Genomic DNA, 13,323 nt, shown 5'->3' with positions numbered 1-13,323 from the left:
GAAGATGAAGAAATGAGAGGAGAGAGAGAGGAATACGGGTGAGAATGGGGTGGGTGGGGGGTTATATGGGGGGACAATTAATGTTCCACATAAAAACCTCAACTCCCCATATCTGACTTCCCCTTTTTTAAAAAAAAGAATCATTTTTTTATTATTTTAATATTTTTCGAATTAAATAATTGAGAGAATTAGGTATTGTTTGTAATTGTTTAGAACTTTAGGGGTATATTCGTAAAGATTTTATGTCCAAAAATGGAAAGTGGACACATAAAAGGGAACGCCATAAATGGGAACTGGACACGTATTTAGGAACGGAGGGAGTATTAGTTACATTAACTTTTAAGCATTTTGAAGTAAATTTGCATCCGTCTCACAATCTTTATTGTACAACCGCCTTAAATAGAAGTCTGTGTATTTGAAAATCGAAATTTAACATGGAATAAAAAAATCTTAAGTAAGTAGCCTTCTTAACATGACAAATATCTAGGGGTAGACAACTTTAGGTGTACTCGGGAACAAAATAGATTGTTTTGTGGGTAGTATAAGTAAGACCCTCAGCGGGGGCAGCTCATCTCAAAAATAATCTCCTTGTGCAAACTGTGAAACCCAGAATTGTTATCCACTGTAGAGGTGGTTTCTACAACAATGCGATCATCTTGAAACTGTTCTGTTAAACCTTGCACTGAAACAGGATACAAGTCCCCTTGTTCTTGTTGTTGTTCATCATTTGCTGGTAATAGGTTCGTAGTAGTCTCAATCGTTTGTTTCCTCAATCTTCCCAATTCAACCGCGACATCTTTCATAGTTGGTCGATCCTCCCCCTTCATACTCAAGCATTTCTTCACAAGATCAGCTACAATAATGAGTTGCTCTTGAGGTGCTTCTTTCACCAACTCAGGATCAATTATCTCAAAAACAGAGTCTTCTTCCCTCATGTACCTTACAAAACGGGTTGCTAAATTCTCCCTCTCAGAAGGTATTGGTTTCTGTCTTGTTAACAGCTCTGCAACAACTACCCCGAAACTATACACATCACTCTTTTCTGTCAACTGGCTCGAGAAAAAATACTCTGGATCGAGATATCCCAATGTCCCTTGTACTAGAGTAGATATCTTCGTGTAGTCTAATGGAACTAACCTCGAAGCTCCAAAATCAGATATTTTAGCAGCATAGTTTTCATCAAGTAAAATATTTGTAGACTTTACATCTCTATGTATGACAGGCGTGAAGGATGCAGAATGCAAATATGCAAGTGCTTCAGCTGCTTCAACCGCGATTCTTAGACAAGTACTCCAAGAAAGCCAACTAGCAGGGGATGTGGTTTTACTGTGTATATGGTCATATAAAGTACCATTCGCAATGAACTCATACACTAGTATAGGAACTTCTGTTTCTAAGCAACAACCTAAGAGTTGCACCACATTTCGATGGTTGATTCGTGTTAGAATAACCACTTCGTTTATAAACTGTTCAATCTGAGTTTGATCCACTACTTTTGACTTCTTAATTGCGACTACTTGATTGTTTGGGAAGATGCCTTTATACACAGTTCCATATCCTCCTTTCCCAAGAATGTTATCCTCACTAAAATTTGATGTGGATAGTTTTAGTTCCTTGATAGTGTATATCTTGGCAGACTGTACCCCTGCTTGTTTATCAGAAGATAGCTGTTTTTCCAACAGCAATCCACCATTACTTTCGAAAAGCTGTTCCCTCAACTTCTTCAGCCTTCTTTTTCGAATTAGAAAACATGTCCAACTTGTGCCTATCAGCACCAACAACACCCCAATGCTACTACCTGTATCATAAATAATACGAAGTATTAGAGCTGGCAATTGGTTGGGTTGGATCAGAATCAGGTCGATTCATTTATAAACTTGCTTACTTAAACGGGTTGAGCTTCTCAACCCAACCCAGCCTGTTTCCTTAAACGGGTTGAGATTCTCAATCCAACCCAAATCCGTTTTCTCTTTAACTGTAAATTGACTTGACTATACAATTCCGAGCTTTTGAGGCAAATCTCATAGAAAAAAAAAAATTAAAACTCCAATATGCATTTGACATGAATCAAAACATCAAATAATTGTTCAATGTTGAAGGAAAAATAAAAATAAAATCTTTCAAAGAATACCCTATAGATCTATATTACATACTTGTTTGAACTTAAATGGGTTAGGCGGGTTGTTTTTGGGTTGAAAGTTTCAACCTGATCCAACCCATTTAATTAAACGGGTTGAAAGTTTCAACCTGATCCAACCCATTTAATTAAACGGGTTGAAAGTTTCAACATGATCTAACCCATTTAATTAAACGAGTTGAAAAACTTGACCCAACCTTTATTATTGGGTTGGGTAAGTTTTTGCCAGTTCTAATCATAATTGTAGACAGTTCAACAGATGAACCAAACATGTAATAGGATAGGACCTATGAATTTGTAAGAGTTGATGATGAGGAATTACCTAGACCCGCTTTCATTCCAACAAGAGAGGATTCTGGAACACAGCCTGTCCCGTTTATAAAACCATCACCAGAATACTTAGAAGGACAGGAACATAAGTAACTTCCTGGAGTGTTTTTGCAGTTCTTTGAGCACTGATTTTCATTTTGTTCTGAACATTCATCAATATCTGGCAATGGCAATATAATTGGACCATGATGAACACACACACATACACCAGAATGATTGTGAAATAATCTGAATGTTGATAATAAACTTGTGTACAACAAGTAGAAAGATGATACGAACCTGTACATCCAGGAGTAAGATAAGGATTACCCTCATAACCAGGGAGGCAATAGCAATGATACCCACCTTTACCACTATCAGAATCACTACACGTGGTGTTACCCTGACACGCATAAGACGTTAAGTTCTGCTTAGCTTGACTACAGGTTTCATTACTAATTGACCAATCAAGAACAATAGGGACATTTTTTGTTGTCCTGTTTGCAAAGTTTGGGTCAACAAGATCTGAGGCTCCTTGAAACACAAACTTATCTTCTTCTGCTAAAAAGGCATAAACACAAGGATTAAACCCAATGACATTACTGTGGTTTAGAGGGTAAGAAAAGGTAAACCCCACTGCATTCAATCCTTTGGGAATCAAGGCTTGACAGCAACCTATGGCAGAGCAATACCCTCCAATGACATCCTCTTGTTTCGCGCAGAGTGAGCCACACGCAGCGCCTAAACCCTGCAACCCTACAATTATCCCCAACACATCACAGCCAATGACTGTGAACTTGTTTGCAGAAGCTGAGAAACTGTAAGGAGAAATGTCAGTAAAAGCTATCATTTCTGTTCTGTTGAGAACTTCGTCTCCTTGAAGATTGAAACAACTAAAGGTCACCCTATTTATAATGCGTATTTCGGAAGCTGATATGTGGAACACTTGGGTTTTGGTGTCAGTTATGGGTATGGGTATGAATGTCTTGGGTGGGTCAGTGGAAGCATCACAAGTGAGGGTGTAGCCAAAGGCCATAGAGCAAGAGAAACCAATTCCAAAAGGGTAAGGAATGGTTAAGTTCCCGCACTGGCTTGGGCAACCAGGTTTTGCGACTGATGTTCTATGTGGTGCAGACAAAGTTGATTGTACCACCAAAATTAGCAACAGGAGGCATCTGAAATGGAAGGAGCAAGTTGTGGCAAATGTTCTCATAGTGTCTGGTTTTTCAGATTATGATCATGTATCTTGGTTATGAGTCAAATTGAGCTATTAGTACAACTACTGATTTTTTTATTTTATAATATAATAAACTAGCATGTTATGTAATGTTTGCACGTATTTGATCCTGACAACCTTAATATTCTGAGAACATAGTTTATTTCAGAAGAATTTTCTGTCAACCTATACATGAATTGTAGGAGGAATTAACTGTGACACGTTCAATAAAAAAATCACTTTCTACAGCGAATGAGTTGACGCGGAAAGTGGAAGCCATGGATGGCATGGACAGTGACACTTGGAGCGTATCTTACGGTTAACTTAAAATCAGTATGTTAATAAAAATTAGGAGTACCTTTTCCAGTGAATATTTTGACAGACAGAAAATGAAGGCCTGGTTGAACATGAACTGTTCTAAACTATAGATTTTACTTCAATATTATAAATTCAGAATTATGTATACATAGTATACTTGTGCAATACTCGGTATAAATCAAACATGTTACAACCAATACTTACTCACTCTAGTCATTCCACAGAGAAGGGAAATAAAGAAAATGTTAAAAGGACCACGATCTCTCTTTTCTGTCCTTACAGAGTAGAGTTACAATGCTCTCATCCAACTTTTCCTGCTCTTGATCTCCAGTTCAAAATTGTTTCTCTCACCAAGAAATGCTGCCTAATTCAGAAGTTCACTTGAGTTCATCGATCTCAAAAACACGTGCAGTCCCATCAAGAGCAACAGAGACAAGGAAATTCCTGTCAGCAGAAACACTCAGAGATTGAACGGGTTCAGTGTGCCCGCTGAAGGTTCTGACAGGGGTCTCTCTCTCTCCTCCAGAGAGACTATCCCATACTCGCACTTTACCATCAACACATCCCGTAGCTATAAACCTTGATGTACCGATCCACGTCAAACATGACACTCCATCCTGCATAAAGAAAACACAGTAACAAAATTACAACAATGAAATTCCAAAGCTTTCATTACTGAGGCCTTAATTATCAAACAGGATTAGTTAAACAAAATTTAAACTAACAAACCTCATGGTGAAATTTATTGCGAGGTTCTGAATGCTTAAGATCCCACACAATCAGTTTATGATCCAAGCTCCCAGTTGCAGCCCACGGCCCACTGTTATAGGGATTAGTGAGATTAAACAGTAATTTGGTGCTCGGATAGCCAAAATAACGCAGACAGTGTGGAGCACAAAGAAATTATAAAAAAATGCAGTCTACAACATTGTGAAGTTGTTTTTCCCATAAAAGCATGTTCCACCCTATATTAGTAAATTCATATGGATATTTAGAAATTATAATACAGTGATTATTATGATTCCGTGCAAAGTAAGATATCCCGAAAATATTTTCCTACACAGCTCCAACAAAAGAGTCTAAGAAATTGCTCAAACCTTCCCCATCTTACTTCAAGGATTTTGAAACCTTACATGATGCTCATGCCATGTTACTAAAAAGGGTGTGTTAAGAAAATAGTACTGTAATATTTTGAGAAATCAAAAGATAACATGGGGTGAAATTTTGCAGGTTACCAAAGGGGTGTAACCAAAGCGAAAACAATTTTCCATTTTTCTAAATCTCATCTTCTTGGGAACTACAGGGGCTGGACAAAAACAGAATTGAGAATAATTAAGTTAAGAAGTTATCACAATTCCTACAATAACTGCAGTTTCATCATAGCAACTAGCAAGTAGATCGTAGCAAAGAGTAGAAAGATATAATCTTGACACAGAATCTATAATTTGCTGAAATATTGCCTGTCGGATACTAATTGGCTACAAACAAAAGCTTAACGTAATAAAAGAAAAAAGAAACTGACAAACCTTGGTGAAAACCCTACACATTCTACTGAATCTGTGTGCTCAGTCAGAGAGCAAATTACCTGCACAAGTATAAAATCTCATGAGCTCCTGACCCGAAATACAGCATGATGGCCATGATCAATATAATTTTGCCATCAGAAAATTTAGACACCAATTACGATTTTGGATCATAGCATGTTCCCCACAGCCCAAGCCAAAGAATTTCACCAAATACATTGCATTGACACAAAAGTATATAGGATAGTAAATAGAGCCAAATGACACAATAGTTATATACAGATTTCAGGTGGCAACAGGTTATAAAAAATTACTGCAAATTCTCAAACGGTATATATAATTGACGGGATGGATGAGGAACCAACTCTTTCATTCTAAGCTCTAGCTGATACACAGCCTTATGGCATGGCATGGATAGCGGCAACAAACCAACTCTTGAAAGGCTTCAGAGAATTGGATGGATGCTGACCTTTTCGTAGGACCACATACTTCGGCAAGCACTTATAGTTACAATGACTGAGATTCATTTAAATATTCAGATTTGAATATGACAAACCATTGTGATAATGTGATCTGTGAGCCAGCCGGAAATCCATTTGCTAGTCATGCTTAAGAAGATGCTTTACTCAAAAAAATGTAAGAAACTGCATTGAGTTATAAGTGGATACGCCAGGAAATACAGAGTACCTTACAACTTAAACGGCACTTTGCTAAGAGCTCCTCCACCACCCACTCCCCCCCCCCCCCCCCCACCCACACACAAAAGACAGATTGAAGGAAAAAGAGGAGATCAAAATTTTTATGTTGTATTACATAATTATGTAGCTAGATGCTATTGCCACCAAAATCTAGAATGCGACACATGCATTGCAATCAAAGAATGTTACTTGGATAGTTGGATGGTCCATATCACAGATGACATCAGAAAATAAGCAACCACCTATAGACCAAACTTTTCGATAAAACATGGGAACTTTGTGGGGGAACAGGCTAAAAGAAGACAAAATCATGCAAATTTACAAAACAGGGAGATGTACAACCTTCCCTGACGAAATATTGACCATGTGAACTTTATGATCCTTTGACCCAGTTAGAACAACAGATGAGTCAGGGCTGATCGCCATGCACGTTATTCCATCCTTATGATAAGGGTGACCTAGAAAGAGAGTCGAAGACATCAATATACATCCAGAGAAAACATCTGAAGCTTTAAAGGATTAGTACTACAAAGTTACAGCCCTATCAGATCATACATACAGCCAACAACATTTTTATTTCAAAATATATATATATATATATATATATATATATATATATAATAACCAATATTTCTTGTGAATTTTATAATCTTGCTTGCAGCAGTTTTTGTAAAAGACTTTAAAGTAACTAGAAGAGGATCTAAATTCAAAAGACATCAGGGATTCGTTGAACTATTGAATGCCGTACAACTACAGCTAATTTTGAAAATTTGTATGCCAGTATTGGAGACATCCAAAATCAGATAGAGAGAATAGAGAATGCAGTAAGAGACAATGAAAATATACAAGGATACTCAAACTGCTACAGAAAAAAAAAAAAGGAATTTCAAAATTGATATATAAAAAAAAGTAAAAAACACAACTTCCTTTCCTTCCCTCTTTTCCATCACTTCGAAAGATTGACAACAAAATCAGCAAAACTCATATCAAAGTAAGGATACAACAGCTGCTTCTTTCTAATCTTTCTTCATCTCCAGGCATCTTATTCATTTAATGATATTATCTACAAGATAGCTATTTCACATGACACTATTAGCTTAACATATTGCTTATCTTACCCCATTCACTACAAACCCACTCCTGATGAGGAGCTAAGGTAAAAAGGCTTCTATTGGTCAGTCCCTCATTCATTGAGTAGCCAGCAAGCTTTTTATCAGCCATAATCATTTTTGATAAGCAAAATTCAGTTTAAAGCAGCAAAAAACAAAATTTAGTTTAAATCTTTTTTGATCAGCCAATATTAATTGATGAAAACAGGGCCTTACAGGTCGCCTATAGCGTTTGGAATTCCATAATCAAAACAAAATCATCAATAATGCATTAATAAAAAATAACAAAAAACCACAGGCACACCCACATCAGCTTTAAGACCCTTAAGGGGACCTTCAGAAAAGACAATCCAGTAGATGTATATTTCTTTGAGCCTTTCATACAGAAAACTGAGCATAACAAATTTCCAACAACTCTATATAGCATCCTAGCCATTCCACTTTTCATGTGCTTCAAACTATAAAGCTTAAACTAGAAAACCAAATCATAAGTTTTGTTCATAATATAGAGACAAAAAGCCAAAATGTTTCATATGAAATCTGTTTCAAGAATAGTTGATAGAAAACGAGGAATAATAGAAGATAATCATAGCATACCTCTAATTTCATGAATGTTCTCACCGGTTTTTGGATTCCATATCCTCAACGAAGCATCATCTGAGCCCGTGCATATTGTTTTTCCTTCAGAACACAAATATAGAAAATATCGCACAATTATTCCTTTTAGAAAAATTAACCCAAGAAAAAGATCTTGAATGGATGGATCAGATTACCATCAGGGGTAAAATCTCCACAAGTCACGGTAGCACCGTGACCAGTAAACATGTTAAGGTAAACTCCCTTGTCTGCATTCCACATCCAAACAGAGAAATCATCTGACCCTGCTAAGACAAGATGTCCTCTAGGATGCCACTTGATCCACTGCACAATCACACATTTCATTACAAATACTGTGTACAGGGCCTGTAGGCTGAATCCATCACATACCTCCTTAATAATAAATCGTATTGTAATACCTCGATTCCACCTCCTGGTCCATCAAGCTTGTACTTCAGTTTTTCTGAAGATACATCCCAGATATTGATAATCCCTTCAAAGCTTCCAGATGCAAGCAGCTGCCCATCAGCACTAAAAGAGACACTGGATACTGACTCTTCATGACCTGGGCAAAATACAAAATTCTCAGCAGAACTACAAGCTGTTCAATGGAAAAAAGGAGAGAAATAGCATAATATTTCATCCATCAGAAAAAAATGGCATTACCTTGGAGCTCAAAAGCCCAATCTCCTTGACCAATTCTCCACATAAAACCCTTGTCATCACCACCTCCTGTTGCAACTAGTGTTGGATCTGTCGGACTGCAGGCAACCGTGTATAGTTCATCTATCCAAAAGAAAAGGAAGTATTACGACCGCTGCAAGCAATAGTTTATCTAGTATATTCACAGCGCATGACAAATTCATTGTTCAAATATATGTAGACCATGCAGTATATGCCACTGATTTTCATGTATATGTCTCAAAGATTGTGGTTATAAGATTCTTTCTTTTTTGTCTTAGCAATCAATGTAGCCACAATCTTACGATTTCTGTATTTTAGGCGCCAGTTATTCTTGGAATACAACACACCCAGAGTAATAGACTGAATCCTTTGCATCAATATTTCTATAAAACATAATTTTATTTTGGTACCTTCACCTGTTGACCAGTATCCTGCGCTATTATCAGGTTCAAGCTTAGATGTCAGGAAAAAGAGGCCAAGAAAAAGTCATTGCCACAAAAGACAAATGGTCAGTATACCAGTACCACATGGAGCAGAAAGGAATTAAATCGACTGAAAAATGTACAAGTCGAACATTCAGAGCCTGATAGAGACAAAGTTCTGAAGTCTTTGATAGCAGTATAGTCATTCAACCAATAGATCATTATGATTTTGATTATTACAAGCACTGCACTCAAACAATTTTCTGATTTCACAACCAAAGTTTTGACTTCATGTACCCGAAAGAATTCTTGACATCTTAAATTCTTAATCATCAGGAAACCATTTCATTATTTATACATTAGAATAATGCACTGGTGGAAAAAAAATGCAAAAAGTTTCCATAGATGAAAGAGAAAAAGCATGCAACACCCCCCTCCCCCCCCCCCCCTTTTTTGGTCTAACTCTTTCCTCCTCTTTTCTTTGGCCATTCTCTTTGAAGGACATACCATGAATAATCTTGTCAATCCAAGGAAAATCACAAGTAATTAAGTGGAGAAGATATTGTAAGATTTGTAACACCCCTACCACCCACCAATGATTATTTCTGAACTTGCTTTTAGTTCATTAATTCAGTATGAATACAACAGACCCACTCACCAACAAAAGAACAACAATAATGGCAATCTTATTGACACTATCAAGTCGGATTATGATAGAGCTAGACTAAATAGGGAATGGAAAGAACGAATTCTTAAGATAAGCTATTCCCTTTCAGGGAAAGAGATTTATCTATAAGATGTAAGCCTCATAAGAATGGACTCAACTTTCTCCCAACTGCACTGAGAAAGAAAACACTTCCTCGTTACTAGGCTAGCTGATTATCTAGTCTGGAATTTTATAAGGTATATTATATAGGCTGGACCGCCATCGAAAGCAGAAGGATTCCAATTTGATGACAGGAACACTCCATAAGCTTAATCTACTACATACTTCTAAAGAAAGTCTACCCGCGTTCTAGCATAAGTCAGTCCCTTGCTCTCAAGTAAGAAAAGTTCAAAGGCTATCAGTCCCACTAGAATACAAAAATATAGTTCACAAGCAATTTGTAGATATTTGCTGCAAATCGATACTACAACAACAACAATAACAACAACAAAGCCTTAGTCAGCAAAATGATTTGCTGCAAATCGACACTAGAGATGGAAAATCTGGTGTTGGGTCAGGTCATACTTGTTCGAGTCATGTTGGGTTGAAAATGGCTTATTAGTCATCTCGGGTCAAGTTAGTATTTGACAGCTCTTACAACCATCGATTTCTTATTTTGGTATTGATTTAGAAGTTATTGGAACAACAAATATAAATCAATAATCCCATAACTTCAGGAATTCAACAGGTAAAATAGCTCCAAGTCCATGCAATGTGAACCCCATTGCCTAATAAGCAACAAAAGCCATTTTTTTAACTATGTATTAGCACCAAAAATTCAAGCTTATAGCACCAAAAATTCAAGCTTATAACATAACTTGTATTAAATTTGCAAAATCAAAAGTAGAAAATACTTGAATCATACATACAAAGCAGCAAAAAATAACTCACCAGTATGACCAGTGAATATGTGCACGGAATCATCAGCTTCCTCTGTAAATACCCAATCAATACCGAAGCATTTGATGAAAGAAAGGATACAAAAGTTGTTTAAAAAAGAAGCTTTCTTTTTTCCTTTTCTTAAAATCAAATTCTTCTTACCAATATGTTCATCACCGTCAGAATCCCCATGTTCTTCATCTGCTTCAGGAAGCTCTGATTATAAAAGACAAAACACATATTCATTAAGCCACAAACATCCCACAAAAAGTGAATTAAACAAAAAAAAAGGGAAATAGTGTGTGTATATAAGGGGTGAAAGAAAGTACCTTCATCGTCAAAAGGGATTTCTTGGATTATGTCAGATTCATCGAGAAAAATATCACCTTGTTCTTCATTTTCTTGCTCATTACTTGCGGAATTCATTGTTTTCTCTTTTTTGGGGTATATTCTTCCTTGGATTAGAGATGATTGAGAAGGGTTTTTGAAGGGGTTTTCAACTTTTCAACGGGCACCGCAAACTACAAACGGAAAGGTATGCCCAGGAAATTAAACCCGGTTCATACAAGATTACAAGTAGAAAGATGAGTAATTTTGCGGTCAAAGTTTGGCTAGAAAGTCGAAGTGACCTGATAATGGGACAGGCCCCTGGTAAGCCTTGGTAAAAAAATACGGCCCATTTTGAACAGTTCTTTGGGCAAAATTTGGCCCCAAATTCGGGCAAAAAATTGCAGCTTTTTTTACCCTAGAAAGGCGAATTTTACAACCAAAATTTCAGTTTTGAGCGGCTTAAAACCAAAAAAAAAAATATATTAGATTCTGGCTAAAACCCAAACCCTATTAGGGTGTTTGGTTCAGACAGGGTAAAGGGAATGTAATCAAGAAAGGGATTGAGAGGAAATATAATGGAAAACCCTTTGATATATAGAGTTGTTTAATGACATTTTATTTCACCTCTTTCCTAGACTATTTTCCACCATTGCACGCACATTGCACCCCTGTAGAATTTCTCCACCATGAACCCTCTACTACCGGCCGCCCCTCCCCTCCACATACGCCCTACTACCGCCGCCCCTCCCCTACTACCACCGCCTCCCACGTCCGCTTCACTCTCACGCCTCCTTTCTCTCTCATCTTCTCTTACATCTCACCACCGTTGATAGGTTTTCGGCTAGGGTGGCTTCTTTTGATGGTTACGATGGGCCTCTTCTGTGGCGGCTAGGATTTTCGGCGATTAGGGTTTTGCGGTGGCTAGGGTTGTGCGGTTAAGATGGGCTTCCCGACGATGGCTAGGGTTTTGCGGTGCTGTTTGAGGGTGATGGTGGTGGAGCCGTGCCGGTGAAGATTTTAGTCGGCGGTTAAGATGGGTCTTCCGGCGACGGCTAGGGTTTCGCGGTGGTGTTTGAGGGAGGTGGTGGTGGAGTCATGCCGGTGAGGAGGACAACGTGTTGGGTTGGCAGTGATGGATGGGTGGTGTGGTAGCTCAAGGAAAGGGAATGTCAATACCTAGGGGGGGTGGGGAATCAATATAGAGGGATTTGGGGGAATGAAGGGGGTAAAGGGAATTATTAAAATGGCAATACAAACAACAACAAAGGGAATTAGCTTTTTTGATTCCCTTTCCCTTTCCTGAATACCCCATACCAAACGTTCCCTAAAAGTGTGTCTAAACCCGTGCATTTGAGAATTCTACAATTTGAGCCTCCGCCATGGTGGAAACTTCTTCTGTTTGAGGTTTCACCACGGGACAAGGCTCAAACTGTGAAGGTGTATGTAAGATCCAATTTTTTTTTTTTAACATGGAGGCTTCTCCATTTAATTTAAGGTTCAACCATGGTAGAGACTTCTTAATTTTAAGCTTCTATCATGGTAGAAACTCAATCAAAAAGTCTTTACCATGGTGGAAGCTCAAAACAAAAAATATAGGTGTCTTTAAATACAATTAATATACTTTTTTATAATATTTACTCAAACTGTGAAAGTGTATGTAAGATCCAATTTTATTTTTAAACATGGAGGTTTCTCCATTTAATTTAAGGTCCAACCATGGTAGAGACTTCTTAGTTTTAAGCTTCTGCCATGGTAGAAACTCAAACAAAAATTCTTTACCATAGTGGAAGCTCAAAACACAAAAATATCGGTGTCTTTAAATATACTTTTTTTATAATATTTACTTAGATCATCTCCAATGGTTGTAGCTAGGGGCTAGCTTGAAATTTATAAAAGATTCAAGCTAATAGCTAGACCATTGGAATGAAAATAATAAATTAGTTTGGCCAATCAAATTAGCTTAAACAAGCTAATTTGCTTGACAACTAGCTCCAAAAAGGTTGCCAAATTACTAATTGACAAGTAGGACCAATTTAAATAACAAGCTAGTTGCTAGCCATGCATTGGAGCACAATTTAGCTAGACAACTAGTATAGTACCCGTGCGATGCACGGTTTTTATAATCTAAACATAAATCTGTATGAAATTTGTTAGAAAATTATCACCAAAGTAGAGCTTACGTACGTATATTCTCCAAATTAAAATTAGTTACTGATAAATGTATCATTGCTCATTCGGTGTCTTATTTATCAAACCAATTAAAACAAATAAGAGTACATAGTTAAAACGGAAATTTCATGAAGTACCCCCGAGTTTTTTCAATAATTCACCAAATGCCCATCAATTTTCAATAATTCATAAAATACCCCTCACAAATGACTTAATACCCCAAATA

General features: G+C 37.2%; 2 protein-coding genes across 4 annotated transcripts; both read right to left on the bottom strand.

The window, feature by feature from the left end:
• Positions 1 to 332: 332 nt before the first annotated feature.
• On the bottom strand, positions 333 to 3,742 carry LOC110777879 (wall-associated receptor kinase 2-like). Its single transcript, XM_021982461.2, has 3 exons — positions 2,747 to 3,742; positions 2,460 to 2,627; positions 333 to 1,798 (listed from the first exon to the last, which is right to left on the bottom strand). The coding sequence occupies exons 1-3, from the start codon at positions 3,657 to 3,659 to the stop codon at positions 555 to 557; spliced, it is 2,325 nt and encodes a 774-aa protein (XP_021838153.2). The 5' UTR covers positions 3,660 to 3,742; the 3' UTR covers positions 333 to 554.
• Positions 3,743 to 4,063: 321 nt separating this feature from the next.
• Positions 4,064 to 11,158, bottom strand: LOC110777878 (uncharacterized). Of its 3 annotated transcripts, none has more exons than XM_056840717.1 (12): positions 10,928 to 11,158; positions 10,761 to 10,814; positions 10,611 to 10,652; positions 9,002 to 9,044; positions 8,574 to 8,693; positions 8,327 to 8,472; positions 8,084 to 8,231; positions 7,908 to 7,991; positions 6,544 to 6,659; positions 5,507 to 5,565; positions 4,710 to 4,800; positions 4,064 to 4,597 (listed from the first exon to the last, which is right to left on the bottom strand). In XM_056840717.1, the coding sequence occupies exons 1-12, from the start codon at positions 10,931 to 10,933 to the stop codon at positions 4,358 to 4,360; spliced, it is 1,149 nt and encodes a 382-aa protein (XP_056696695.1). In that variant the 5' UTR covers positions 10,934 to 11,158; the 3' UTR covers positions 4,064 to 4,357. The 3 variants fall into 3 exon arrangements, with proteins under 3 accessions (XP_056696695.1, XP_021838151.1, XP_021838152.1); XM_021982459.2 differs by having other exon boundaries at positions 9,002 to 9,022; XM_021982460.2 differs by lacking the exon at positions 9,002 to 9,044 and having other exon boundaries at positions 10,928 to 11,156.
• Between the last annotated feature and the right edge of the window lie 2,165 nt (positions 11,159 to 13,323).

Source organism: Spinacia oleracea, chromosome 3 (genome assembly GCF_020520425.1).
Source record: "Spinacia oleracea cultivar Varoflay chromosome 3, BTI_SOV_V1, whole genome shotgun sequence".
NCBI classification, from domain to species: domain Eukaryota; kingdom Viridiplantae; phylum Streptophyta; class Magnoliopsida; order Caryophyllales; family Amaranthaceae; genus Spinacia; species Spinacia oleracea.
This window is presented reverse-complemented; position numbering and strand designations above follow the sequence as displayed.

What these genes read in the sequence shown, in the direction of transcription:
- LOC110777879 (XM_021982461.2), bottom strand. Translation starts at nt 3,659, where the DNA reads ATGAGAACATTTGCCACAACTTGCTCCTTCCATTTCAGATGCCTCCTG. An exon ending in TCTTACTCCTGGATGTACAG is followed by an intron (nt 2,628 to 2,746) that starts GTTCGTATCATC and finishes TGCCATTGCCAG; the next exon opens with ATATTGATGAATGTTCAGAA. An exon ending in TGGAATGAAAGCGGGTCTAG is followed by an intron (nt 1,799 to 2,459) that starts GTAATTCCTCAT and finishes TTTATGATACAG; the next exon opens with GTAGTAGCATTGGGGTGTTG.
- LOC110777878 (XM_021982459.2), bottom strand. Translation starts at nt 11,024, where the DNA reads ATGAATTCCGCAAGTAATGAGCAAGAAAATGAAGAACAAGGTGATATT. An exon ending in AATCCCTTTTGACGATGAAG is followed by an intron (nt 10,815 to 10,927) that starts GTACTTTCTTTC and finishes TTTTATAATCAG; the next exon opens with AGCTTCCTGAAGCAGATGAA. An exon ending in ATACTGGTCAACAGGTGAAG is followed by an intron (nt 8,694 to 9,001) that starts GTACCAAAATAA and finishes TCTTTTGGATAG; the next exon opens with ATGAACTATACACGGTTGCC.